General features: G+C 40.0%; 2 protein-coding genes and 1 long non-coding RNA gene across 12 annotated transcripts; all 3 read right to left on the minus strand.

The window, feature by feature from the left end:
* Positions 1 to 2,954: 2,954 nt before the first annotated feature.
* Positions 2,955 to 7,228, minus strand: LOC140021544 (uncharacterized). 10 transcript variants are annotated; one of them, XR_011825384.1, is made up of 10 exons: positions 6,885 to 7,221; positions 6,653 to 6,701; positions 6,271 to 6,407; positions 4,945 to 5,011; positions 4,743 to 4,796; positions 4,461 to 4,535; positions 4,135 to 4,170; positions 3,723 to 3,831; positions 3,126 to 3,155; positions 2,955 to 2,992 (listed from the first exon to the last, which is right to left on the minus strand). It is a non-coding gene; the product is annotated as an uncharacterized lncRNA (long non-coding RNA). The 10 variants fall into 10 exon arrangements; XR_011825383.1 differs by having other exon boundaries at positions 6,671 to 6,701; positions 6,857 to 7,221; XR_011825381.1 differs by having other exon boundaries at positions 6,857 to 7,221.
* Positions 7,229 to 7,419: 191 nt separating this feature from the next.
* Positions 7,420 to 10,957, minus strand: LOC113718513 (protein ACCELERATED CELL DEATH 6-like). Its single transcript, XM_027243413.1, has 4 exons — positions 10,417 to 10,957; positions 9,667 to 9,671; positions 9,050 to 9,478; positions 7,420 to 8,064 (listed from the first exon to the last, which is right to left on the minus strand). Exons 1-4 carry the CDS (start codon positions 10,955 to 10,957, stop codon positions 7,420 to 7,422), a joined length of 1,620 nt encoding a protein of 539 aa, XP_027099214.1.
* A 3,536-nt stretch (positions 10,958 to 14,493) lies between these two features.
* Positions 14,494 to 16,119, minus strand: LOC140021383 (uncharacterized). The gene has a single exon (XM_072072143.1). It carries the CDS (start codon positions 16,117 to 16,119, stop codon positions 14,494 to 14,496), a length of 1,626 nt encoding a protein of 541 aa, XP_071928244.1.
* Between the last annotated feature and the right edge of the window lie 11,242 nt (positions 16,120 to 27,361).

The raw sequence follows: 27,361 nt of genomic DNA on the forward strand, positions 1-27,361 counted from the left end.
TACTAGGAACATCAGAATCAAGGAAATTGTACTTCTTGTTTTGCATCTCCTTGAGTGTTGGTTTTTTCTTTCCTTCGTCTTGATGCATACTGGTTTTCTTGTCTTCTCTTTTAGCAGTTCTGAGAATAATCTTGAAAGGTGTTATACTTGCAGCTATGGCCTCTTTCTCACTTTGATTGGGGGCTTGCCTCCTTTCCTCACTTCTTGTTTCTCCTTAGCCTTGCGAGAATCAGGAATTGGCGGCTCTTGTCCATCAAGGTTAATTTCTATCTTATGAGTTTTTGGGGATAATTCATCAAATATTTCTGGTTATACCCCTTACAAGATATATCTGAATCCCCAATGCAAGTCTTGAATACACATCTCAATAGCGGAAGACTCGAAAATTCGATCCTTACAGTTTAGGCTTAGATTTTTTCGAGCGATTGATAAAGTTAATAACATGTTCATTCTTTCACTAGCACATATTTTAGAGTTCAATTATGCTGACAGTCCTTTTCGTGCTATAGAAGCAATTAAGGAATTCCTACTCTAATTGCTCCCAACTGTCAATGCTGCTAGATTCTAAATCTGTGTACCAATCAAACGTGTTACCCTTCAATGAGTGAACAAATTGCTTAACTAGCAAGTCACCATTAGTGCCAGCATTGTTACAATTTTCGACAAAGTGCGCAATATGTTGTTTAGGGTTACCTTTGTCATCAAATTATTGAAACTTTGAAAATTGAAATCCTACAAGCATCTTCAAACATTTACTCTTGTGGTGTAAGGTTTGATATAATTGCTATATGACTTGGTATTTCCACCAATCTTGTCCTTGATCGTACCTTTGATAAACTCCTTTAAATTATCAACATGAATGGTACTATCAGGAGAGATTGAAAACTCCTTCATTATTCGTGACTTGGTATCCTCTTTCTCTTTCTTCCTTGATGATGAGTTACCTTCATATTTTTTACCATGGCCATTAGTTTGGCTATTTTGGCATCTTGACTTTGCACGTGCCCTGCTAGCCCTTCGACAATTTGGCAAGATTTGAAATTTGATCTCTACGGTTGTGGTGTTAGTCATCATGATGGGCATTACCACAGAAGTAGCTAAATTGCTTGAGCTATCAGCAGATTCATCATGGACTCCCTTCTTGTTGGGAAAAATCTCAAAATTTTTTCTTTCAACCACAGCATTCGCCTTAACCCTATCTACTAATTTCTTAGCCTTGCTCCTTGTCATAGGTGTAGTATACTGCATCTCCTGAGTTGTTGGGATGCCAGCAACTGAGCCTTCAAGAGCAAAACTCATCTTCTTGGACTCCATTGATTCTTGAAACAAGTAAGCTATTCAAAGAAAAGAGATGAAAAACAGAGATGGTCCCACCAGACGTGTCATAAAATTTGTGAGCATAAATTTTGTTGCCTAAAATAAAGACAAGAAAATTTGCATAAATATCAAATTTATTAAATCAAATAATAAATGGGTTATAATTTTTGAAAATTCTTGAATTAAAGATATTAATCTTCTAATTCTTCTCTTCAAAAACTTCAATTGAAGGGTTGAAAAGACTTGTTTACCGATCAAGAGGGTGTTTCCTACGATTTTGACATAGAAAACCGCTGATTTGATGATGACGTTAAATAGTTGATGTTGGGTTTGGATTTTATTCCACCAATCGTTCATTTTGTTGGATTTGAGTTTTATACCACCAACTGTGGGATAAAACCCAATCCCAATAAAATGAACGGTTGGTGGGATAATACTCAAATCCAATAAAATGAATGATTGGTGGGATAAAATCCAAACCCAACACTTGTATCTTTAAATCTTCAATGTCGATAGAAGGAGGATTTATTTTAACTTGATTTGGATTTGAATTTAAGGGAAAATGCTCTCGAGAGAATTTGACAGAATTTCTTCAAAATTTAGAAATTTCAATGTGTTTTTGTACTAAGAGAATACCTTTATTTATAGGCAAAATATGTAGATTATGTCTTCAAGAAAATTCTCCAGAACCTTCTTGCGTTTGGGTAACTTGTACCTCAAGAAACTCATTTAACTTAGGTTTAAATAGTGGGCCTATTCAAATAATCCATTGTGAATTAATACATCAATTAATCCACTTTAATTTAAATGGGTAACACATTGATTTGATTTGATTTAATAGCCCATATATCATTGGTCTATTTTGTCAATCAAAACATAATAGACTGCTATAATTTAATTTAATGTAATCAAGATCAATTTAATTTATTTAATCTTGACTAAATAAATTTTCGTTGTCTACAGCATGTACGTGTAATTTTCCAAATAATGATACTTTTCAAAGAGAGTTTTCAAATAATGAAAGTTCTAAAACAAGGCATTCACCGAATGCGTGAATGTATCTTTTTAAACAACGCATTTAGTCAATACGTTTTTAAGGAAAAATGCCTATACAAATAAAAGAATGAATTCTATAAATGTGTCTTTTGAGGAAACAACACATTTACTAAGTACGTTTTTTCACTCTTTGGGAAGAAGTTCAAAAAACACCACCATTTGAAAGGTAATTTTAGAAAATCCCACTTTTTGAGAATTTACTCAAGCTTGTACTTGACAAAATGTGTTGGGAAAATTGTGACGTCAGGTGAATTGTAAAACTGTTGTGCCATCGTAATGTATGTTTTGCACTAGATTGAGTAAGAATTATATCAAAATAGTCGGCCACAATATAGGAATGTGAAAACTTTGTGTTAAGTAAGTTGTAATATTTTTGTATCATCTAACGTATATTTGAAAACGATTGAGAATATAATATATGGAAACAACAGGTCACAATGTTGAAATGTCAAACCTCTTGTTTCAAACCAAATACTTATTAAACTCCTTCATATCGCTAACGAATTTTGATTCTGAAGTAATAATAGTTTTATTTAATTATTTGCCTAAGATTGATCAATGTCCTCAGACTGGTTACACTATTTTCTCCAATGTCTCTATATTTCTTTTCCAATCAGAGCTACAAGAAGTTAAGAGAAAAAAAAAGTAAAGAAGCATTGCAGGTCAAAGGGAACTTGTGCAAAGAAATAGGAGTCAGAGCAATAAAGGTGAGTAGTATCAATACCCAAATGCAAGAAAACTTAGAAGGATACAAAACTTTCTGTTGTTCAAATACCTCGTTCCTGCAAAAGAGATACCCAGAATATTAGAAATTTGGCATATAACAGAAATTCCGTCTCCAAATTCGCAACTTAATAGTGAAATATTAAACATAAAGTAGGTAAGTACTCCAACTCATATAATCCCACTACTGATGGTAATAAGCTCAATAAAGTGGTAACAGGGGATGGTTCTCCAAATAACAACTGTAAGCGGGTGAGTTCAGTATGAGGCAACCAACGGATTCCCACCCACACCTCCCCGTCTCAAGAAAATAGAAAAGGGCAAAAAAGGGCGAAAAAAAATAGAAGGAAAAGAAAAAAGAAAGAAAAGGAAATGAATATTGGCAATATGGGAGTCAAATGAAGCAAAGTCTAATCTATTTATACACAAAAAAGGATCACTCTCTTCCAGTTTCAGATCGTTAGTTTTCACTACTACAGGAAGTTCAGCTACCGCCCGCTAGAAGCAAAAAAAAAAAAATTTTAAAGACATCGAGTGAGAGAATTGGGCTCCAAAACACCCTTCCGTACAATGATACAAAGATGGAAAAAGGACAAAAGAAAATGAAGAAAGTTACGGGTAATAACCAGAAATTAGCTAATTCAAAGTCCTCCCAAACTGTTCAATATATTTCTTATCTGCATTGGCTAGGCGATCTTGAAACTGCACCCACTCACTTCTGCACCTCTCTCTTACCTACCAAATTAGATAGAAAAGAATTCAAGCTAGTTACTTGACGTTTGGACAAATCTAATGAAATTCAGTTCAATGCAAAATCATGCAATTCAAACAGAGTGCAGATATAAGACCTATGAATCCTAATTTAAACATGATTGTTAGAATGTAGGTGATATAGAATAACTCAGATTACCATAAAATTGGATGAAGAAGCTTTCAGAGTTGACTTTTGCAAAAAAAACGAAGGACAAAGAAAAGGCCTCAATAAAAAAATATACAGAAAGGTTGAAATGGAAACCGAACAAGTAACAGCTTACATACCCCTTGCCAAGGAGCTTTTCCATTTTCAGATTGACCCTGGAATCAACGAAGCTGAAGCTGTTAGCATCATTATCAACAAAACAAATCTAAATGAGGGGAAACCAGATCAAGGGACAAGTAGGATAATTGACGTGGAAGAAAAAAATGTAAATAAGGGGGTTGCTGCTAAAAAGTTGCTTATTTTATAAATGAAGAACCATTTGCTCAAAAATGGAAATTAAAGTTGAACAGAACAACATTTGCAAACAACTAAACTTCATTATTTTAATCACCTCTAGGAAAAGGAAAAGCAAGTCCCGATGGTTGTAATAAAGTAGTTAACTGACCTGACTTCCCAGAGAAGGAATAACTTGATGAACTATCCACTGAGAGTCAACCACATCAATTTTCTCATGTGCAGGCTACACAGGCAAAATACACTTACAATGAAACTGATAATACGCAGACATCCATTTGAAATACATACATGTTTTCCAATTTTATCTGTTTTACATGCCACTGTCCCGCAGATCTCTCCTTCCAACAGGAATATGAAAAGCAGGTAGACAAGCCTTCTTTTCTAAATCTTTCAAATAATACAGTGATAAGAAACAAATAAAACCACTGACCTCCACACATCTCCTTAGTGCAAAATCCAATCCCCAACCATGCACCAAATCATTCTAGAAATGTTATTGAAAGTAAAAAATCAGCGTGAGCTCTAAGCTGGAAAGAACCAAGGCTAATGAGAGCAGCTAAAAGCAAAAATAGTTGGAGGTACAACAAGGCTTAAAACATACGTATACAAATGACAAAGTTAGAGAAGGGAACCTGAATCATATGCCAAACACATCGCCAAGCATCCCGCGAGAAAACAGGAGCCACAATTTCCACAAAGCTGAATTCAAAAAGGAAAAACACAAGGAAAATTAGTTGAAGGTAAATGTTGAAGCCACCCCAATCCTTTATACTTTTCTTAACTATATATCTCCATTTTAAGGGCCTGAGCATAAATCATGGGTCATAACTCAACCTACAAACACTACCATAAAATCAAATTTTTCAACAATAAGACGTGATATTGCTATGAGATGTCTTGTAGCTAAGCTCTTCTTTTTGGCAATGGTCAACCTGATGAAGAAATATGACCATCAGAGAAAGTGAGCTTCTTGTTTCTGGCAATTTCAACTTTCAAGCCATGTAAATAAACAATAGTTTCCCAAGACAACATTTTTGTTGTTTTTCAGTTTAATATTATTATTTTCTTGGGTTAAAGAGATTGACCTTCGGAAAACCAAACAATCAATCTCTGGAAAATTTAAATCTTTGGAAAACCAAACAATCACTCGGAAGAGAAAAAAACAAATCCTTTTCAGGTTTGGATTATAAGAAAATAAAAACAAGAAAAACAAACTGCATGGCTCCCAAATTGCCATTCAGTCAATCAAAAGAACAATGTATCAGTTCAAAACTACAAAATTCAATCTATTATGATAAGTGAACCCTGCTCAATTACAATACAATCTCATCTCATACTACCTGGGGTCAGTAACTTGCTATCATCTTCTTTCCCGCAGGTGTCTCTAATATCAGAAAATAATGTTTCTTCCATTTATCTCCTTTTTGAATGCGAAGAATTAGCATAAAAGTCCTTAAAAAGTTATTCATAAAGAGGTTAACATATTTAGTTAACTCTACACTCATGACTGTAAGCGTTGGTAGATTTATTAGTTTCAGATACTAAATGATCCTCAGATATCCATTAAATATAGAAGAGATAAAAATTCAGACAAAGCCAGCAATTCTAAAGCCCAAACTGCTAGCCGAAAAATCGTGGAATTTTACACAAATTATACCAAAACCTCCAATTCTCTTAGCTAAATATAATAAATTACCAAAATTTACGAAACCCACAATGGGTATTAGGGCAAAATAATTCCCAAGGTCGGTTTTTTTCTTGAAGTGGTTCGATTATTAAAGAGGGGAAACAACGAAAGAGAACAAGATTTCCTAATGTTGTGCACCAATTAAGGACGATATACTACTACTCCGTTGAAATGTAGATAGAAATTCAGATTAATTGAAACAAAAGAAAAAAGAGCGCGAAAGAGAGAGATTGAGATATTGAGAGAAGGAAGAAAGTTGAAGAAAATATACCTCCGGTTGCAAGGTTATTCTCGGTCTGAAGAACCGCGATACTCTGCATCTTGGACGCCATCGTACCTTCTCTTCTATCTATCTCCCTGAGATTAGCTTTCCTTTTTCAGTTCAGAAACTTCTACTGCGGATTCCGTCTGTAAGTAGTAGAGAGCTACATTAGAAGATGTGGCTGGAATTTGATGATGGGGAGGAGAGGGAAAGACAAGTAAAGAGGGGCAGCCAAACAAACGGCTTCCAGAGTCCAAATCCCAGCTACCAAAGAAATCACAAACCAGTCTCCTAAAAGCAATGAAAAAAATGCTTGCACAACAAAACACAAGAACCATTAGCATCAAACAAGTTTTTACAGAGGAGGAGAAAAACATGAATACAGAGCAACCTGAAGAGAAGACCCGACCTCACTGGAGAGAAAGAAGAAAGCACAAGATCTGCAACCAACAGTGAAGATGGCACGTCCTTGGGCGGTAACAAGCCCGTGGATGAGAAAAAAAAGAGAAAACTGCACGTCAGTGGACAAGGGACAAAAGAAATACGAACTTTAGCCAAAAAAAAAAAAACAAAAAAAACAAAAAGAGGGGCAGACCAGAGGTAACCCGAAGAGAAGATCTGACCTCACCGGAGATGAAGAAGAAAGCCTATTACAACAAAACAAAGGAGGAGGTCAACAAAATTTTGTACCAGGTTCCAGAGGATGCGGATAAGTGATAGAGCAACATTATCCCAAAAAAAACCAAAAAAAGAAAGAAAGAGAATGTAATGGGAGAGAGAATGCAGCGGGAAGAGAGCAAATGCAGCAGAAGATCAGAAAGACGGAAGCACGGGCACATGGGACACTGGCAGGCGAGGCCAGATGGGAAAACTAACGCGCGATGCGCGAACAACATGATGATTCCAATCCACATGCCGGGCACGTGAGAGGACGACGAAAATTCTGGCTGAATGGAGTTGCCATGTTATCTACTTATGTTGAAAATGGAGTCTATTTATATATACAAAAAGAAAACATCACACCGTACATTTTCAAGTCCAATCCAAAGCATAATAAAAACCCAAGTTGTTGGACGAAAGTGGGAGGAAGCTGCAAGTTCTGATAGCCAAAAAAGAATCAAATTTTTTTTATTAAGTTACCATTGAATTATAACACAACTAGTCCTCGGCTTCAGTCAAATCCTGATACCATCGTTTATATAGACGTAGAGGGTAAAATAAACTATAGTCAGCCTCGCTATGCTTAAATCTAGTTGTATAGGTACATTCCCTGCCCTCGAATTTTCCGGAAAAGGCGAAGCATATGAGACCGCCAAGCCAAGCAGCGAGGACATACGGCACGATCATGACAGCCAAATTTGGTAGCACTGCGCACAAGCCAGTGAGAAATGCTATCATCATTAACATCACAGCCCCAAAAATTCGCTTCCGATTTATCCGGACAATGGCCAGCTTAAGCCGGTGATTTTTTGTCTGAAAGAGCACGGTAAGTCCAAGCACTGCAGCTATGGAGGCGAACATTGCCAAGGAATCTGAAATAACAAATGTAATAAAAGCTGCTTTCTTGCTTAGAACTGCCATGCCTGTGTGTGGACCGTCACTGTAGTATCCACCTGGAATTGTAAAACCAGCTGCAAAAGTGACAGTTGCGATCAGTGTAGCCACAATCGAATAATTCGCTGCCAATTTTTCCACTCTTTTTACTTCATCAGGATTAGATACTCGTAAGTTCTTCTTTACGGTAGCAACATTTCGATACCCTCGAGTGCCACCTGCTTTCTCCAACTCATCATTGATTAAAATCTGTCAGAAACAAAATTGTCACAGCGAGGTCGCTGATTGCAATGGACCGCTAAAATATGAAGCGAGTCTTGGTGTACTCTTCCAACTCTACTCGCAGATGTGATAGATAAGGATCTTAGATAATATGCAAAACTATTATAGATCCTTCCACTTAGAAGTGTCATGTTTTCTTTTTTATTTTTAGACAGACTAATTAATGTTCACCTTGAACAAGGTTGGTTAGATAATATTGGTTATAAATTAAAGTAGAAAGTTTACATTTAAAGGAGATATAATGTGAGGAAAGAAAAAAACAGTTAAAGAAGAAACCAGAAACATGAGTTTAAGAAAAATAGTTTTGAAAACTATAAAATGAAAACAGCACCATTTTTTTCTTCTTCTTTTTGCTTTTTCGTAAACCATATTGTGTTCTTCTCGGTTTATAAAGAGCCGCATGGCGATTGCATTTACATTTTGTTGAGGTTGTGTTCAGTTATTGTATTTCTTACAAAATTTGGTGTACACTTACATAAAGTGGTCTACTTCTTAAAATATCTAGTGTATTTATGAACAAAATTAAAACTATTTAAGAATAAACTAAAATTAAGACTTACAATAATGTGGTTAAGTGTACACCAAATTACATAACAAGTACAACAATTGTACAATATTGTAAAAAAAAACACACAATATTTTCTGCATAAATGGAAATAACTCTAGTAGCATCACAGACACGATGGCCTGAGATATTAAAATTCCATGAGTGTCTTAAAAAATAAGGGTGAAGATACCTAAAATTTATGGATACACAAATATGGTAACGATAGACTTGGGAGGATTAGTAGTTAAGGATTTTCTACAACTTACAAAATCTAACTTTCCTATTTTCTAAAAATAAAATCTTGTAATAGTTTAAAATTTTCAAGTTCATATATGCAAAATTGAAAAAACTTTTCATAAGCACTATGATCATGCAAAGGGGAGGGGAAGAAAAAACATCTTATACCTGTCTTTTTGAAAGTTGATCACGCCGTACTATTCTGTCTAGAGGCGTGGAGTTGGAATTGTCGAAAGAATTGACATCCACAAAAGGATGATTCACAAGGCAATTCCCATCTAAGTTTTTGGTAGCAACATACAGGTGGAGAGGACTGTTTCCTTCATTATCCTTTTGGTTAATGAGATCAGAAGCCCAAGAATTTTGTAAAACAAACTCCAAGACTTCTCCTTTTTCATGCTTTACAGCTAGGTGAAGGATATTCTGACTTTTACCCGTAAGCTGAACCCAACAATCTGGGCAATGGGATAAAATCTCTTGCACCAAAACTACATGTCCATGAATTACCGCAATATGTAGAGCAGTCTTGGAGTCATCATTCTTGGCAGCAACATAGGCAGCAGAGCACTTAGCGGACAGTAATAGTCTTGCAATATCCTGATGATTAAATTTGGCAGCATAATGAAGTGCAGTCCACCCAAATTTATCGACATTTTTTTATAAGATTAGGCAGCTTTTCCAAAATCAGCTTCATGGATTCTGTAAGTAGCTAATATTTTAGGGCAACAAATGAAAATACTGTTATTCACTAGCCCATTAAGATCAATTACACTACAACAACTTACATATACTGTGTAAATTAAACAAGTGTTATGATTAATGGATAAATATGTACACACAATACAGAATACATTATTGAAGGGCAAATTATATATAATCTTCTTGTGATTTCATCTATTGTCACATGACCTCCTAACGTTTTAAAATATCCACTTCACCCCCTATGATTTTATGTAAAATGAAAACTTGATGGAAAATAGCCTACATAATATCGTTAATTGAAATACCAATAGTACCCTTACTTAAATTCTAAATCAATCGACAGTTTAACCATTTTGAATAAAGTATAGAGAGATTACGTAGATAAATGCAAAAATTATAAGAGGTAAAGTAGATATTTATATAAACCATAAGGGAGTTACATGGATATTAAACTTTTATTAGACACGCTTTTAAAGTGTGTTTGTGTTTGGTATAAATATCGTAACTGATTATGCATTTCATCCATTTTTCACTTTACATAAAACTACGGGAGGTTATGTGGCTATTTTAAAACCTTAGGGGATCATCTGCATTGTATAAAATTATAGAGGGGTAATAAGTAATTTACCCATTATTAAATGGTATTTTATCAGATTAATTTTCCATAAATTTCTTTTAATGCATTAACCGCTTGTGCCATTAAAGTCGAAATTTTGTACAAGGTAAAAATTTAATTCCCCTGTATCAAAATATGAAAAAAAAAAGAAGGAACAGCAGCTCAGGTTTGTTGTGCATATGATGTTAATATAACTGATGCTTATCCATGAAGTCACCTGGCAAATTCCAAATTGCGGCAGCATGCAAGGCAGTTTTGTGTCGGGGGCCAAGATAAGATGGCGTCTTGCAAGACTCCAAAATTAGAACCATAATATTATGGCGTCCCTTCTCAACTGCCAGATACAGAGGTGTCTCCACAGCATAATTGTGGGGATAACAAAACTCAGGATCTTCTTGAACTAACAATTTGGCGATGTCATAGAAGTTGTTCCTAACTGCCTCGTGCAAAGCGGTGTTTCCAGCCTTACTAGCCATCCTCAGCATCCACTTGCATCTGCTAAAACATGGGGGGAAACAATATCCTGCTTCCGATTTTGCATAGTCAATAAGTGCTCGAATGATGCCCAAATGCCCCTCTCTTGCTGCCAAATGAAGTGCAGTCTCGCCCCTTTTGTTCAATTTCATAAGCAAATGGCCATGTCCAGCAAGGATAAGTTGGACTACATTTGCAGAGTCACATGACTGGGCTAATACGTGAAGGACTGTGTCTTTTGCTGGAGTATGTTGAGAGTAGAAGTCGTCTGAAAATCCTTTCATTACAACCCAATTACATGACCGTGCAGCTTCATACAATTCGGGGTACATTTTCTTGCAGCCGCTACGTGCTAAAGTCTTTAACTGTTCAGGAGCAATGAAAAATGCCAACTTGATGATTAATGCTATGAAAATGGATATTCTGCAATTTATATCCTACTGACTAGCTAACTGAGGATGAAGCCATAATCAAAACACTAATCAGGACTGAACTGAGATGATGCTGAGCTTAGATGTAGAGAAAAGCATCAAATTTATGCAGATTGATGCCGAAATAATCTGTAGAGAAACGTATCACAGTTGGAATAATGCTTTGAAAATGTGTATTCCTCTAATTGTGTATCACATGACTAGCTCATTGTGGTTGAAATCACAAGGAAGCAGTATTCAGGACTGAACTTGATGATGCTAAACTAAGATGCAAAGAAAAGTATCAAATATTTGCAGATTGATGCTGAAGTAATATGTAGAGAAAGGTATCCAAATTGGAAAGTCGACACCAAATTGAAGAATCTTGTAATGCCTCCTATTTTCTGCCCCATTCCTTGTTATTTCCTTGTGCCAACAACTGTTCTAATCCTCTTTCCTTTCAGTTGGTGTGTTTTCTTTAACTTTTTTTTTTTTTGGTAGGAAAGACTTGCATAAAATAATAAGGAAAGGTTACAACTTAGCAATGTATCTGGGGAAACAGACTCCCCTCAAATCATCAGACAAAATAGATCCTAAACTGAGCGGACATGAATCTAGTAGTGAAAAGGGACACAAAAGCTTTTCACCCAACTTTGCTAGTGCATCTGCTCCTCTATTCGCCTCTCTGTAGATGTGCTTTACTTGCACTTGCTGGAAATTAGAGAGAAGGTGCCTGCAATCATTTAAGATAGGAGCAAGGTCATGACCTTCTGGAATTGACTTGTTTAGCATGTTAAGGACAACTTCACAGTCGCATTCAACAATCAGACATTGGGTATTCAATGATCTTGCGATTTCGAGTCCATCTCTGATGGCCCAACATTCTGCAATTAGGTTGTTGGTGTGGCCGAGCTTTCGAATCGACCCTTTAATCCAAGTACCAAGATGGTCTCGTATCAGGGTCCCGCATCCCCCGAGGCCAGGGTTGGGTGAGCAGGATCCATCAGAATTCAATTTAAGCCATCCTCTAGGTGGTGGAGTCCATCCAATGAGGACCTGGCTTTTAGGTAGGGGAAGGGGAGAGCGGCTTGGACCAATTGCGACAAATTCAGCAGCAAGATTTAGAGCCTGAACGTGAGGAAATTTCCATGCTCTAATGGGTTCGAACAAAAGTTTGTTTCTATTGTTCCAGAGAACCCAACAAGAGAAAACACAAAAAACGTTCCAAGAAATGGAACCGTAAAAGGAGGGGGAGGAGTTTTTGCAGTTCTGAAGGAGCCAAATGTTGAAAGGTTGCCAAGGGCGGTGAAGGAAGGGGGCCTGGATTTTATCTCGGGGACATCCTCTCACCACATGTTCAGCATCTTCTGAGAAATGGTTACAGAAAGAACAAGAGGTGTCAGGGATGATATGTCGATCGAAGAGGTGTTGCTTGGTGGGAATCCTTTGTTGAGCTAACAACCAAAGGAAGTGTTTAATTTTTGTGGGGACGTGCAGAGACCAGATCCACGAGAGATTAGGCGCGGTTGGGTCTGGGTATTTTTGGAGAAAAGCTAGGAAGTAGGCAGATTTGAAGGAGAAGCTACCATTAAGGGAATGCCCCCATCTAATGGTATCGGGAGTGGGGTTGTAATTCTGCCGTGGGATGGCAGAAATCCTTTGGCTTAGATCCTAGGGAAGCACCATAGACAAGGCTTCCAGATTCCAGTCATCAAGGGAATTGAATAGGTCCTTCACAAGCATAGAGTGGTCTTCCAAGGTCAAAGGCCCATGGATCAGGGATCTGAGGGTACCTTGGGGGAGCCATTTATCATGCCAAACAAGTGTATTTGCTCCACTTTTGATAACTTTAGAGCTGCCACCTTTGAACAAGGGGAGGCCTTGTTGAATGCATTTGAAATTTACCGAGCCTCTGTGTCTAACAGGATTCCAATCAAGGAATGGGGTGGGATGGAATTTGGGTAGGTATTTGCGGGAAATGATTTGTGCCCAAGGCTTCTTGGTTTCTGTTTGAAGCTGCCAACAGAATTTTGCCATTGAAGCCTTATTAATTAAGGCAGATTGCTTGACTCCCAATCCTCCCAGGTCTTTAGGTTTGGTAATTTTTTCCCAGGAGACCAGGTGAAGCTTCCTTTTTTGGGAAGTAGAGCCCCAAAGAAAGTTTCTTTGCTCCTTGTCAATGTCATTATAGAGAGAGGCAGGTAGAGGGGTGCATTGGGAGTAGAAAACAGGAATGGCAATAGTAGTTTGCTGGATTGTGGCTTTCCTTCTAGCAAAAGAGAGGAGGCTTGCCTTCCATCCTGCGAGTTTTTTTTATCTTGTCTAAAATGAAATTTAGCTGGTTCCTGCTAACCCTATCCCCGGAGATGGGGAAACCAAGGTATTTTCCAAACTCATGAGATTCAGAAAAGCCTAATTGATTGACTGTAGACAGTCTAAGATCCGGGGGGTATTAGGAGAAAAGAGAATTTTTGATTTCTGACGATTGATTGATAAGCCAGATCGAAGGGAAAAATCTTCCAGGATGTTGTGGATGGAAAGTATGGATACTGGGTTAGTTTCAGCAAACAAGGTGATTTCATCCGCAAAAATGCAGTGAGATAACAGGGGGGTGTTGGGACCAAAAGATAGAGGCTTCCATCTCTTTTCAGAGATAGCTTTGTTTATGGATAATGAGAGATATTCCATGCACATAATAAATAAATAAGGGGAGATGGAATCTCCTTGCCTAATACCCCTTGAAGGAGAGATCCAATCAATAAGCTTACCATTATGAAGGACAGCAAGCCTAGGAGAGGAAATGCATTGGAGGATAACTTGAGTGAGAGCTTCAGGAATGCCAAAGAAGACCAGGGTTTCCCTAATGAAGTGCCACTCAAGTTTGTCAAAAGCCTTTTCAAGATCAATTTTAATAGCACAAAGACTCTTTGTGCCTTTTTTGATTTAATCTTGAAAATGGCTTCCTGAACTAATTTGACATTATCTGAGCAGCTCCTTCCAGGTAGGAAACTAGTTTGAAAAGGGGAGATAACCTTAGCCAGGTAAGGTCTGAGTCTGTTTACAATCACTTTAGAGAGGATCTTGTAAAGTGAGTTGCACAGACTAATAGGCCTAAAATTTTGAATGAGTTCAGGGCAATCAGTTTTGGGGATTAAGCAAATGAAAGTATCATTAATACCTTGAGGAAAAGGTAAATGGTTGAAGGCATCTTGGATAAACTGAACAATAGAGTTTTCCAGTAGGGTCCAGAATTTTTGGTAGAAGTAGGCGTGGAGTCCATCTGGTCCCGGAGCCTTAAAGGGCTTGAAATCTAAGCAGGCTTTCCTGATTTCTTGGCTGGAAGGGATATGGCTAAAAAGCTGGGTTTCACTAGGCGAGAGCGTAAGAGGGGGTGCAGGAAATGGTTCAGGTTAGAGGCTGACTTCTACAAAGTCAGAGGTGAAAAGGTTGGTGAAAAAAGATTGGATGTGACGTTTGATAGCAAGATCTTCAGTGATCCAGTTACCAACAAGGTCTCTAATAGCAAGAATTCGGTTTGTTTTCCTCTGCACAATGGTTGTGGTCTGCAGAAATTTAACATTCAGGTCATCCCAGATGAGATGATCAGTTCTTGACTTAAGAAGCCAAAGGTCTTTTTCCATCCTTAAAGTGTCTTCCAGCTGGGCTGTGAGGGAGCTTTCCAGAGTGGATAGAAAGACGGAAGGGTGATATTGAAGAGATTTTTGGATCCCTACTAGTCTATTGAGGATTTTCTTTTTTTTGTGGAAGATGTTTTCAAAAGAGACTCTACTCCAAACCCTGGTGGCTTCAGTGAAACATTTAATAGACTCAGTAACAGGGGTTGGAGGGGAAGACCAGTTATTTCTGATGATATCTGGAAAAGAAGGGTGAGAAAGCCAAAATTTTTCCAAACGAAAAGGCTTAATAGAAAGGTTTGGAGGTTGAGGATAGAGGTTGACTATGAGTGGGCAGTGGTCAGATCTAGTGCGGGCTAGGTGCTGGATCGACGCTTTAGGAAAAAGGTTTCTCCACAAAGGGTCGCAGAAGGCTCTATCTAATCTTTCATAGATGAAAGAATTATTTTTCTTACAAACCCAAGTGAATCTTGGGCCCACAAAGCCCATATCTAAGAGATTACACGCTTCAATTACAGAGCAGAAAGCTGAGGCTCTAGATCTGTTAATAGGGTTACCTCCTAATTTATCTTGTTGAGGAAGCAGTTCATTAAAGTCACCAATACACATCCAAGGCAAATTATTTAAGGAAGACAGATTTTTAAGGTGCTCCCATAGAAGCAAGCGTTCCTCGAGTTTAGGACTAGCATAAATGCAACTAAGCAACCAAGGGGAGGTGTTAGGAGATACCTTAATGTTTGCATGGATGACTTGGAAATTGCTGGAGATAGGCTCGACGTTGACCTCAGCCCCGTTCCACAGGAGCCACAGTCCACCCTTGAATGTATTTGCATCTTGGATTCGGAAGTTGGTGAACGAGAGGCTTTCACAAACTTCTACAACCCTGCTTCCACTTAATCTAGTTTCCACTACCAAGACAATGCCAGGTTTGTGAGTGTTAATGTGTTGAAGGAGATGGTCACGAAATGCAGAGCTACCTGCACCTCTCACATTCCACATTAAGAGCTTCATTTCTTCCAGACTAGGGTGAAGGGGCAACAGAGGGCTCTGAGGGAGTCTCCTTTCTGCCAGGTTCGGAGTGCAGCTCGCAAGGACGCGTTTTCCGTTTCTGTAGTACCTGGGTTGTATTTCCACTTCGAAGTCTAGACTTCCTGGTTTTGGACTCGGAAAGGAGTTGATGAAAAGTCTGAATCCTGTAAGGTCTCTGGGTGGTGGTAAGACCACCACGGACTCTTTTACGGCGAAGAGTCTTAGAGGCAGCGGGTATGGGGACAGACGCTCCAGGACTACTTCTATTGGTGGCTGTAGGAGATAGGCCAGCTCCATGTCTCTATCCATGTTGCCCTCCAAAGGGTTTTTGGGGGGTGCTGGGGGAGCTGGAGAGGCTGTCGGTCTCCCCATCATTGGTATTGGGGGGATCCAATGATCCCGGCAGATGGGATACCTTAGGCCCAGGAATGCTGTTGGGTCGAACTCCATAGTCGTTGCCATCCCTGATGGGTGGCTCCAGACTAGGAGGTTGCCCAAGATGTTGCAGTCCCTCAGACGGTTGAAATCCTCTGTAGGAAGATGGTTCTGATACTTGAGAATAGGGTTGTAAATTTTGTGAGAGCTCACCTTCTTCCAAGCCAATGAAGTGGCTGTGGAGTCGAAAGTGGGTCACTCATGTCGGTCTGGTGCAGCCTGCGGGTAGTTCTGGAGATGCGGGATGTCGATCTGGATCGATGCATTTGCGGGGTTGAGGAAGAGTTTCGGGGCTTGGTGGAGACATGGGAGGACAGCCTTTGTTGCTTGCGGAGGGAAGGAGGATTTCTAGTGTGAGGACTAGGTTGCACGACTAGAGAATTAGAGGGGGAAAGAGGCTTTATCATCTGAGGATCCAAAGAAGCTGAGTGATGATCACGGGTTGATGCAGTTGTATTTTCTGGGTTCATCTTTTTAGGATTTTCCAATTTGGTGAAAGGAAGAGAAACCAGAGAACTGTCTTTGGAAGGTCGTTCCTGGATTGTATGCAAAGGGGGAATAGGTTGACCTCGGGAGAAGTTTCTAGAGTGGGGTGGCTCATGGTCTAGGTCTGCAAGGGGTTTAAATGCATTGTCTAGGGTCAACGATTTGTTCGAGAGTAACAAAGAAGAGGAAATTTTTGGGTGTTGGTCTTTTTTTGGTGGATGAGATGTGGCAAACAGGCTTGAAAGGTTTGAATTTGAATTTTTTGTTGAAGGGGGTTTGGGCCGAATCCGGTCAAAGGGCCTGCCTTTGGTTTTTGGGTGGTGGTTTTGAGGAACGGTCATCCAAGGCCCGGAGGAGCTGTCATGAATATGGGCATCGTCTGGGTTCTGCGGCGGCGCGGAGCAATTTCGATCAGCTTTCCCCTGTTCGTACTGATGAGAAGAGGCGGATCGACGAGCAAATTCTTGACATTTCCCGGAGTCATGCCCTACGTACCCACAGTCAAAACAAAAGGATAAGCCCTCAAATTGTAATTCTTGGACATACCTACCAAATTTGAGAAAAGTGGGGAGAGGTTTGGAGAGGTCAATTTCTATACAAAATCTGGCGTAGCGTCCCCTTTCCGATTTTGCTGTGCGTACATCCATGGAGATTAATTTCCCGATTTTATTTCCTGCTCTGGCAAGGATTTCCCGATTATAGTATTCTAAAGGGAGTCCCGGGAGACGAACCCACGCTGCCGTAGTAGTGGGTTGACCATTCTTGGAGTTGAAATTTGGTACCCATTGTTGAATAGATACGAAATACTTAAGAATGTACCAAGGCCCTCCCTTTACAACTTTGAGGAAATCTTCGGGAGAATCAAATTTTGCTATGTAGAATCCTTTTCCAATGTCTATAAGAGACATATTTCCACACGGTTTCCATATGATAGGGTGTTAATTGTTAGTAATTTTATTATTAATTTTCCCCTTTATCCTTGCCAAATATTGTTTTAATTATTAATATTTACTTATATTTGGTATTGGACTCGATTTCAGGAAGTGAAACAGAAAACTACAAAAATGAGGGACTTTTTGGAGATAATTGGGATTTCAAACAACCGGGCCCACATGGTGCTACAAAGAGATTGCATTTCCTTTGCTGATTAGGAGATTGGAGTCCTACGAGCAATAGGAAACTAAAAGCAAGGAATTCGGTAGAGCCCCACTTTTGGTTTGATTCTCAATTTCAGCAGGGGACCACAGGGATAAGAAGTTTTAGTCATTGTTGGCTTTAAAAAGGAGACAAACGTACAGAGAACTCGGATCAATCAATAGTTTTTAGTTTAGGCTTTTAGCGTAGTTTTAGTTTTTCTTTTCTTAGCTCTTTCGCATGGTTGTTCTCCATTAATGGAGGACTAACCTCTTAATTCTAGTCAAGGGGACAACTGAAGACTTGGTTCAACAATTACTGTGAGATCGAAATTATTTTAATCGCTTCCTCATTTATTGGTATTATGTGTTTCCTGTCTTTAATTGTTATAGTCCTTATGTATGATTGATTAGTGCGCAATAATTAATTATTCACATAGGCTATTTTGCTAAATAGAGGTAATTGAATCCGTAATTGTTCGTTATCTCTATCTTAGTAGCAACTGGCGTAATTAGGTTTATGTCAGGGGAGCATATGATCTAACTTAAACAAACCCTCGTAGCGTGTTTGTTGGTTAGGATTGGGTCTTTCTAATTATTAATGCAATCTAGAAATTAAATCCTACGGTCGTACTTAGGGTTATTTTTGGGTTAGAGAAATAGCTAACGGTCGTACCTTAGCTATCGAGAAATTAAGGAAGGGTTGGTTGTTTATCGCGTGCATGACAACTATAACTAATATATTACTAAATGTTGGAATTATTTCTGCATCAATGATCAGTGCATGAACCATTTCTGAAGTGTACGCTTGGCTAGAGTTTTCTCTTAATTATTTCTCTTAATCAATTATTTCCTGCAGTTAATTTATTTAGTTAGTATTTAATCCAAAAACCCCCCATACTTTGGACTCTAGAAGAAACGAATTATCCTCAATCCCTGTGGATTCGACCCTACTCACCGCTATATACAAAATCTGTATTTTTCTCGAGTAGGTATTTATTATTGCACAGGTTCGGCACCTGTCACCATAGCTCTCTGATCTTTTGATCGAAGAATTTGAACTCTAAGTGCTTCTTGAATACTTTGACAATCAAAGCATGTTTCCATGGTTTCCTCATTCTACGCTTATCCGATTTGTGGATGGGTGATAGGGTATAATTTGTTAGTAATTTTATTATTAATTTTCCCTTTTATCCCTGATAAATATTGTGTTAACTGCTGATATTTACTCATATTTGGTATCTGGACTTAATTCCAGGAATGAAGCAGAAAACTATCAAAAAGGAGGGACTTTATGAAAAATTGGAGACTTCCAAGGGCTTCAGTTCTTGGGCCTTTGAATTGGTGGGGGACCACAAGTTAGTGGAAGGCATTTAGTCATTTCGACTCTTCAAAGAAAGCAACGTAAAGAGACTTGGAAGAAGAAGTACTTTGGAGGTTTTGTCCACATGTGTGGGGGCCACCTAGATAGCTTTAGTCTATCTTTCTTTTGTTTCTTAAATAGGGATAACGTAGGGAAGGAAGAGACGACCTTTTAGTTTAGTTTTTAGCCTAGTCTTTAGTTCTTCTCTTTTCTCTCCTGACTGGCCTCTGACACACGTCAAGTGTTCGACAATATTCTCCAACGGGAAAAACACCTTTTATTCCTTGCTTCCTAATAGAAAACGCAATGCCTTTGCAATTTACTAATTCGTGTGGTGATTTAATTATGCGGCGTGGCTAAGCCTTCCATCTAGTCAAGGGTCAACTCGACGGCGCAGTCCCGAGAATCTGTGAGATCTAATTAGTTTTCATGTGTTCTTTTATTTATTAATATTCGCACGTTGTCTGCTTGAATTTTCATGGGATTATTTTATTAATTGGATGTCAAGGGCCCGATGTTCAATGTGATTTAGTAATCTCGTGCCAATTTAATCAATTAAATCCGTAATTATTTGATTGATTAATATTAGTGGCAACTGGTGTGTTTACACATTAGGGGAACGTGCAATCTAATTTAAATAACTCTCGTAGCGTGTTATTGATTAGGGTTAGGTTTTTCTGGTTATTAATGCAATTGGAAAATTAATTCCTACGATCGTACCTGGGAGTACTTTTCTAGTTAGGGGTGATTAATGGTCGTACCTTGGTCACCTATAAATTAAGGAAAAATTGGTCATTAGAGTTCATCGATGGCTATAACTAGCCTATTAATAAATTGAGTGAACCTCTCTTGCGTCGATGATCGGATAAATGGACTGTGCCTGAGTAGTTGCATCCTTGGCTAGAATTTATTTATTCCTGATTAAATTCCTGCTATATTTGTGCTAGTTGTTTATTCATTTTTAGTTAAATTGTTTAATTATTTTTAGTTTCATTCCGGTGAAATCTCCCCTTATCAATTGGACTTTAAAAGAGACAGATATTTCCAGTCCCTGAGGAGACGACCCAACTTGCCACTGTCTACTATTTAGTAATTTTTGTCAACTAATTAATTCTGGTATATCGGGTTAAGCAAACTCTTCGGGAACAGGTTGAATCAAGTAACCCATTGCACACCTAAAGTCCCTACTCCAGTACCTAGGATTAATTATTGACTGCTTTTAGTGGTAGCTAGGTTCTATATTTATTGTTATTATTGCACAGGTTCGGCACCTGTCAATTTTTGGCGCCGTTGCCGGGGACTGGCGTTATTATTTGTTTCTTTTTAAATTCATTTTTGTTCTAATTTTCTGGTATTTTTTTAGTGTATGCCTCGGTTTTCTCGTACAGGTGATTTGATTTTTGACCCTGAAGTAGAGAAGACCGCGAGTAGAACGTGAAAGGAAACCAGACAGTTCAGAGAGGAGCACTCCAGTGCTACATCTCAGAGACCTGAGTCAAGAGTTGAACCAACAGATTCATTTGGTGACACTTCGAGTGACTCGGAGCAAGAAGAAATCCCTATGGCTAATGCACGAACATGAAGGGAGTTGGCTGCCCCCAATTTAAATCAGCAGCCTTTGTGCATTACTTTCCCGAGTTTGAGTGAAAACACCTCATTCGAGTTAAAATCTGGTCTGATTTCTCTTTTACCCTCTTTTCATGGTTTACCAGGTGAGGAACCGTATAAGCATCTGCAGGAGTTTGATATCATGTGCAACAGTATGAAACCCCCGGGCATTACAGATGAGCAGATAAAAATGAGGGCATTTCCCTTTTTCTTGAAGGACTCTGCAAAGGACTGGTTATACTACCTACCACCAGGTAGCATCACCACGTGGGACCAATTGAAGAAAAAGTTCTTAGATAAATATTTTCCTGCGTCCAGGGCTGCAAGTCTGAGGAAAAAAATTTGTGGGATCAAGCAGCATCCAGGGGAGTCACTCTATGAGTATTGGGAACGGTTCAAGAACTTGTTGCACAGGTGCCCCAACACCAAATAAGTGAGCAGTTGATCATACAGTATTTTTATGAGGGGCTCCTTTTCGGGGACAGAAGCATAATTGATGCTGCAAGTGGAGGGGCACTGGTGAACAAAACCCCTCAGGAAGCACGGGAGTTGATAGAGAGGATGGCAGAGAATTCACAACAATTCGGTACGAGAGAGGATGTTCCAATACGCAGGGTGAATGAGGTAGAGACACCCTCTATGCAGCAGCAGCTAACTGAGTTGACCGCGTTTGTTAGGCAACTGGCTGTAGGGAATGCATCTCAGGCCAGGGTGTGCGGGATTTGCACTGGTATGGGTCACTCTGCAGACATGTGCCCAATGCTTCAGGAAGAAACTGCAGAACAGGTGAACATGGCTGGTCACGCGCCCGCGCCAAGAAGGCCCTATGACCCGTACTCGAATACGTACAATCCCGGTTGGAAGGACCACCCGAATCTCAGTTATGGGGGAAATGGACAGCCCAACTTTGTACCGAACAGACAGTCTAATTTCGTGCCAAATAAGCCACCAGGGTACCAGCAGCAATACCAACCCCGACCACCTACGCCCCAAAACTCTGGTCCATCTTTGGAGGAGATGATGAAACAAATGATGACGATCATGGCGCAAAATCGGCAAAGGACGGAGGCAACCATTATGCAAAATCAGCAACGGACGGACTCCGAAATGCAGGATATAAGGAATCAGATAAGTCAAATGGCCACAACAATCAACCGTTTGGAGTCCCAAGTAAATGGAAGATTGCCATCCCAACCTGAACTGAACCTGAAGAACGTAAGCGCAATGACTTTAAGGAGCAGGAAGGAAATTCAGGGGCCTGAACCTATGATCCCTAAGGATAAGGATGAGGAAAAGATCGAAAATGAACTTGAGAGGGAGGACAGCAATGATGCAGATCTAAAGGTACTTCCAGACCCAGTAATTACAGTTAAAACTAATCCCCCTCCATTTCCTTGCAGATTGGAAAAATCGAAGAAGCAGGACAAGGAAAAAGAGATCCTGGAGGTGTTTCGCAAGGTAGAGATCAATATCCCCCTACTAGACGCCATCAAGCAAGTGCCGAAATATGCAAAATTTCTGAGGGACCTATGTGTCAATCGAAAGAGGCTGAGGGGAGATGAAAGAGTTATTGTTGGGGAGAATGTGTCAGCAGTTCTCCAAAGAAAGCTACCACCAAAGTGTGGGGATCCAGGTAGGTTTACTGTCCCATGCAAGATAGGTAATACTCTGATTAGAAATACCTTACTGGATTTAGGAGCATCGATCAACGTAATGCCAAAATCTATGTATGCTTCTCTGAATCTCGGTCCATTAAAAGAAACCGAGATAATAATTCAATTAGCTGACCGAACAAATGCATACCCTGATGGGTTGGTCGAGGATGTGCTGGTTAAAGTTAATGAATTGATATTTTCGGCTGACTTTTATGTACTTGACATGGATGATGATCATTCCCCTGACCCCTCACCTTCGCTACTAGGTAGACCTTTTTTGAGCACAGCACAGACAAAAATTGACGTTAATAAGGGTACATTGTACATGGAATTTGATGGAGAACTAGTCCACTTTAATATTTTCGATACAATGGAACATCCTGTTAACTCTCACCCTGTGTTTGCTATTCATGCTATTAATCCCTCTGTGCAAGAATTTTCTGAGTTTGCTTGTAGGGATAAATTCAAACTTACTGAGAACAAGTATAAGGGGATGAAAGCACTGTATGAGGTGAAAAGGAGTAGAAAATTAAGAAAGAATGCTGCACTCAAAGGCTATTTAGATCCTGGAGGAGGGCCACCGATTTTCAGAAAAATTGAGTTACACCCAAATTGAAGAGTGGTGTTCAATGTCTAGCCAAAAACATTAAAGAAAGGCGCTTTTGGGAGGCAACCCAAGACTATTTGTTTCAATTTTCATGCATTTTTTAAGTTTTAGTTAAGTGTTAGTGTCAATTAATAGTTTGATGTTTGGTGGCAGGAAATTAGTAGTTAGACGTGCCCACGCCAGGTGGTCACGCCTGAGGGAAAGAAATTTTCTTTCAGGATCTGCGGACTCCATGGCAGTTAGACGTGCCCACGCCAGGTGGTCACGCCTGAGGGGAAGAAATTTCCATGCAAGTTCTGAGGACTCTATAGCAGTTAGACGTGCCCACGCCTAAGACAGGAGTTCTTTGTTAAAAAAAAAAAAAAAAAAAAAACCGTAGCCCTACTTCTTCTTTTCTTCCTTTTTCTTTCTTTATTCTTTCTTCTTCCTTTTCTTTCTTTTTCTCCTTCTTCTTCCTTCTTTTCTCTTTGTCCGCCGCCGCGCCTCACTTTCTCCGCACGCCGCACGGTCGCCGCACCTTACCGTCCACCCACCGTGCGGACCACCAGTCACGCGCCGGCCGCGCTCCACGCCACTCCGCGCGCGAGCTCTGCCTCCAGATCCTCCGCGTCCAGCTCCAGCTACAGCAGCCCGCCACACGCAGCAAGCGGCCAGAGCACCATCGCGCGAGCTCTCAGCCCAGGCGAGCTCAACGCGACCTCCTGCCCAGCCGCGCGCATCTCGCAGGCCATCGCGCGCGAGCCTTCGTGCGTCCCTCTTCAGCACGAGCGACAGCAGTGCCGCACGCCCAGCGCTTCACCAACCAGGCGCGCAACAGCACGTTTTCCTTCTCAGCAGCCCAGCGCCAGTCCAGCCCAGGCGGAGAGCAGCAACCTCCTTGCTCGCCAACCTCCGCGCGCTACCAGAACAGCGACCCCCCCTTCTCGCGCCTGCCTTAACGCGTGCGTCGCACGCGCGGTGTGCATTCCGCCACCTCTCTGCTGCCTCTGCCTCTTCCACCTTACTCGCTGTCGTCGTCACAACCCCACCGGTGATTTCTTTCTTTATTTCTCTGTCGCTAATTAGTTGAGACCAGATTACTAGTTTTTAAAAGTAGCTGAGGACAGAATTTTATTGCGTAGCTGAGACCATATTCTTTTTAGTTGCTAGCTGAAGACAGATATTCTGTGCTTGATTTTGGGTGCTGTGATATATCTGTGATGGACTGTAAATTGCTTGGTAAATTTTTGTGCTAAATCAGTGATATTGGGAGAAAAATTTTGTTCAAATTGCCTGTTTATTTAGTTTTTAAGGGGGTTTGTGCTCTGTTTATTTGATTAATTACTTTTGGGTCAATTTGGTAGTATTTGGGGACAATTCTGCTGCTCACAGTGCTAATTAGCTTTTGGGGTACTTTTATTGTTTGGTTGTGCACTTGTCTGTGATTGGAAGCTGTGATTGGGACCCTTTACTGAATCAGCTGCCTGTTGACCTCTTTTGTGCACATTCGCCTTGCCTCTGTCCTATCCAATAGACCAAATGACCAAACCCAAAACTAAAAGCAAGAACAAGCCATCCACCTTCGTCCCTCAGCCTACGGTCCCCTTAGGGGGACCTGCCCCCTCGACTGGGCCGGGAGGACCCCGGACCCGTCTTGGGCGGAATAGGGAGGTTCATATCTCCTCTTCGGCCCATTTTGGTGGCAATTTGACCTTCACCCGGGCTGCCGACAAGGAGCGGTATGCCTCGGCTTGCACAAGGAAGATAATTCCTTGTAAATACATCCATGGCCCTACACTTGATATGCTAAACCTGAGGGATGAGGTCACACAGCACTTGACTAACGTAGGTTGGACCCGCTATGTTTCTATCAATCTACCTACTTTTACTGAACTCACATGGGAATTCTATGCTACTTTTGAATTTAATATTCCTGATGAATTCTCCGTTACCACTCCTGGGGTAGTGAGGTTTCGATTAATGGGTAGGGAGTTCACCCAATCTATAACTGAATTTAATTTGGCTCTTGGGTTCATTGATATTCCCTACTCCCAGAGTGAGGAATATATGCACAGTGCGTGCGAGTACACGGAGCCATTTTTCTCTCATTACCTTGATTATTGGGGAGATTTGTCAGTTGACCGACGCTGCTATGACCCCAGTCAGTCTAAGGCTTCTTATCTTAAGAGCACCGCCTACCGGTATTTACATAGATTCATGGCCTATAGTTTCTCAGGTAGGAAGGATAGCTCGGGTACTCTGACCAAGCCCGAGTTCTTTTTCGTTTGGTGCATGGTCACTCGGACTAGGGTCAATTTGGGTAGTTGGTTCGCCCTCCACCTCCGAACTGTGCTAAATAAGAAAAATAAGCCATTAATCTTAGGCTCATTTATCACTCAGTTGGCTGTAAATCTTGGGATTTTGGACTTAAATAATCATAACTTGCATCGTGCTTGTACTATGAAACCCCTCGATTTGGTTTGTTTGGAAAAAATGGGTCTTGTGAGACAAGTGGCGGGCGTTTTTCAGTTTGCTCCCCCGGGGCCAATCTCCGTTCCTCCAAAGCGCAGCGCTTCCAAATCCACTGCCCCGGAGGCTGGTGGTCCTTCCACGGATGCCCCCGGACCATCCTTTTCAGCACCTCCACCATCTTCCTCCGTCGATAGCCAGCTTGCAGCCCTCCGGTTCCAGATGCAGCACATGGACACTCGTATGGATCGGATGGAGCGTCAAATGGGCGGGATGGCCCAGAATTTAGCGCAGTATCTCCATCACGTGGGCTTCCGCCCGCCTGTTCCTCCACTACCGTGATTCAGTCCTGCCCTCCTCCATTTTTAAGGGAAGTATTGTTGCCCCGGTACCTTTGTTTTGATCTTTCTTTGCTTACATTGAGGGCAATGTAAGGTTTAGGTGTGGGGGAGGGTTGACTATGCTTTGGACTATGCTCTGGTTGTGTTTTTAGTTAAACGATGATGAATGCAAATTGAGATATGAGCGTACATAGTAAGTTCATGCCATGGGGTGTTCTACTTTCCTTGATACTGAATTGATTGATTAATATGCTGCACTTGACATCAATTTGATCACTTGTGCGATTTTTGGGCCTAATTTTTCGTTTTGTTGAGTGATTAGTGCACATGATTTGTCATTCTAGAACTTGCTCGGTTATGCATGTCAAAACTGCATTTAAATGAGTTTAATGCATTGAAATGATAGGGCACTTAGGAATGAGCCATTTTTTTTTGACTTTTTTAAAACCAACCCTTGGATTATTTACCATTAGGGAGCCAAGTTGAGCTTTACATCCTATTCTTCGCTTGAGACCCTAGTTTTTAGCCGAAAAATCTCTCTTTAGACTTTCTTTTTGAACCTCGTGTGAAGAAGTGTTTTGATTTCATTATACAGAATTTTGGAGTATTATTTGAGGGAGGGCATTACACCTATCTATGAAAAAAAAGAGCAGAAAGGGAAATGTGAAAAGAAGACAAAGTGCAGGGAATCGACAAGTAAAATTGATTTTTATGGTGCTGGTTGGGAGTTATTGAAAAGGAAAGAAAAAAAAATAAAAACAAAAAAAAAGAAGAAAAAAGGGAAGTAGATGAATGAAAGGAGGAGAAAAGAAAAGTCGAAGGTTGCGGCAAGTGCTAATTTACTTTACTTGTGTAATGGTTGAGATGCCTTGAAGTTCCCAATGTGCAAGAATCTGTGTAATGAATTTCTGAGCACTTTCTTTATACTTTTACACCCTTTTGACTCCTTTTTATCCTACCCTCTCACCCGAGCCCCATTACAACCTTGCAAAATCCCTTGATTGCTGCATTTAAATTCATGAGTAAGTGGTGGAGATATGATATATGAGCAAACTTATGGTAGTGTCATTCTATTGTATTGACTTGAGAGCCACCTTATATACGTTTCATATACACTTTGGAGTGAATGAGTGCACTTTGAACTGTGAGCATTGTTGATTTGATATATTTTGATTTCGATGAAGTTATTGGGGAATTTGGAGTGCCGTTTTGGTATGAACTGCTGTGAATTACTTCGTATCTTGATTGTACTTTTGAGATAATTATGCTTGAGGGCAAGCATGATTCAGGTGTGGGGGGAATTGATAGGGTATAATTTGTTAGTAATTTTATTATTAATTTCTCCTTTTATCCCTGATAAATATTGTGTTAACTGCTGATATTTACTCATATTTGGTATCTGGACTTAATTCCAGAAATGAAGCAGAAAACTATCAAAAAGGAGGGATTTTATGAAAAATTGGAGACTTCCAAGAGCTTCAGTTCTTGGGCCCTTGAATTGGTGGGGGACCACAAGTTAGTGGAAGGCATTTAGTCAT

Source organism: Coffea arabica, chromosome 11e (assembly GCF_036785885.1).
Source record: "Coffea arabica cultivar ET-39 chromosome 11e, Coffea Arabica ET-39 HiFi, whole genome shotgun sequence".
NCBI classification, from domain to species: domain Eukaryota; kingdom Viridiplantae; phylum Streptophyta; class Magnoliopsida; order Gentianales; family Rubiaceae; genus Coffea; species Coffea arabica.

What these genes read in the sequence shown, in the direction of transcription:
- LOC113718513 (XM_027243413.1), bottom strand. Translation starts at nt 10,957, where the DNA reads ATGAAAGGATTTTCAGACGACTTCTACTCTCAACATACTCCAGCAAAA. An exon ending in ATCAACTTTCAAAAAGACAG is followed by an intron (nt 8,065 to 9,049) that starts GTATAAGATGTT and finishes TGTTTCTGACAG; the next exon opens with ATTTTAATCAATGATGAGTT.
- LOC140021383 (XM_072072143.1), bottom strand. Translation starts at nt 16,119, where the DNA reads ATGGGGAGACCGACAGCCTCTCCAGCTCCCCCAGCACCCCCCAAAAAC.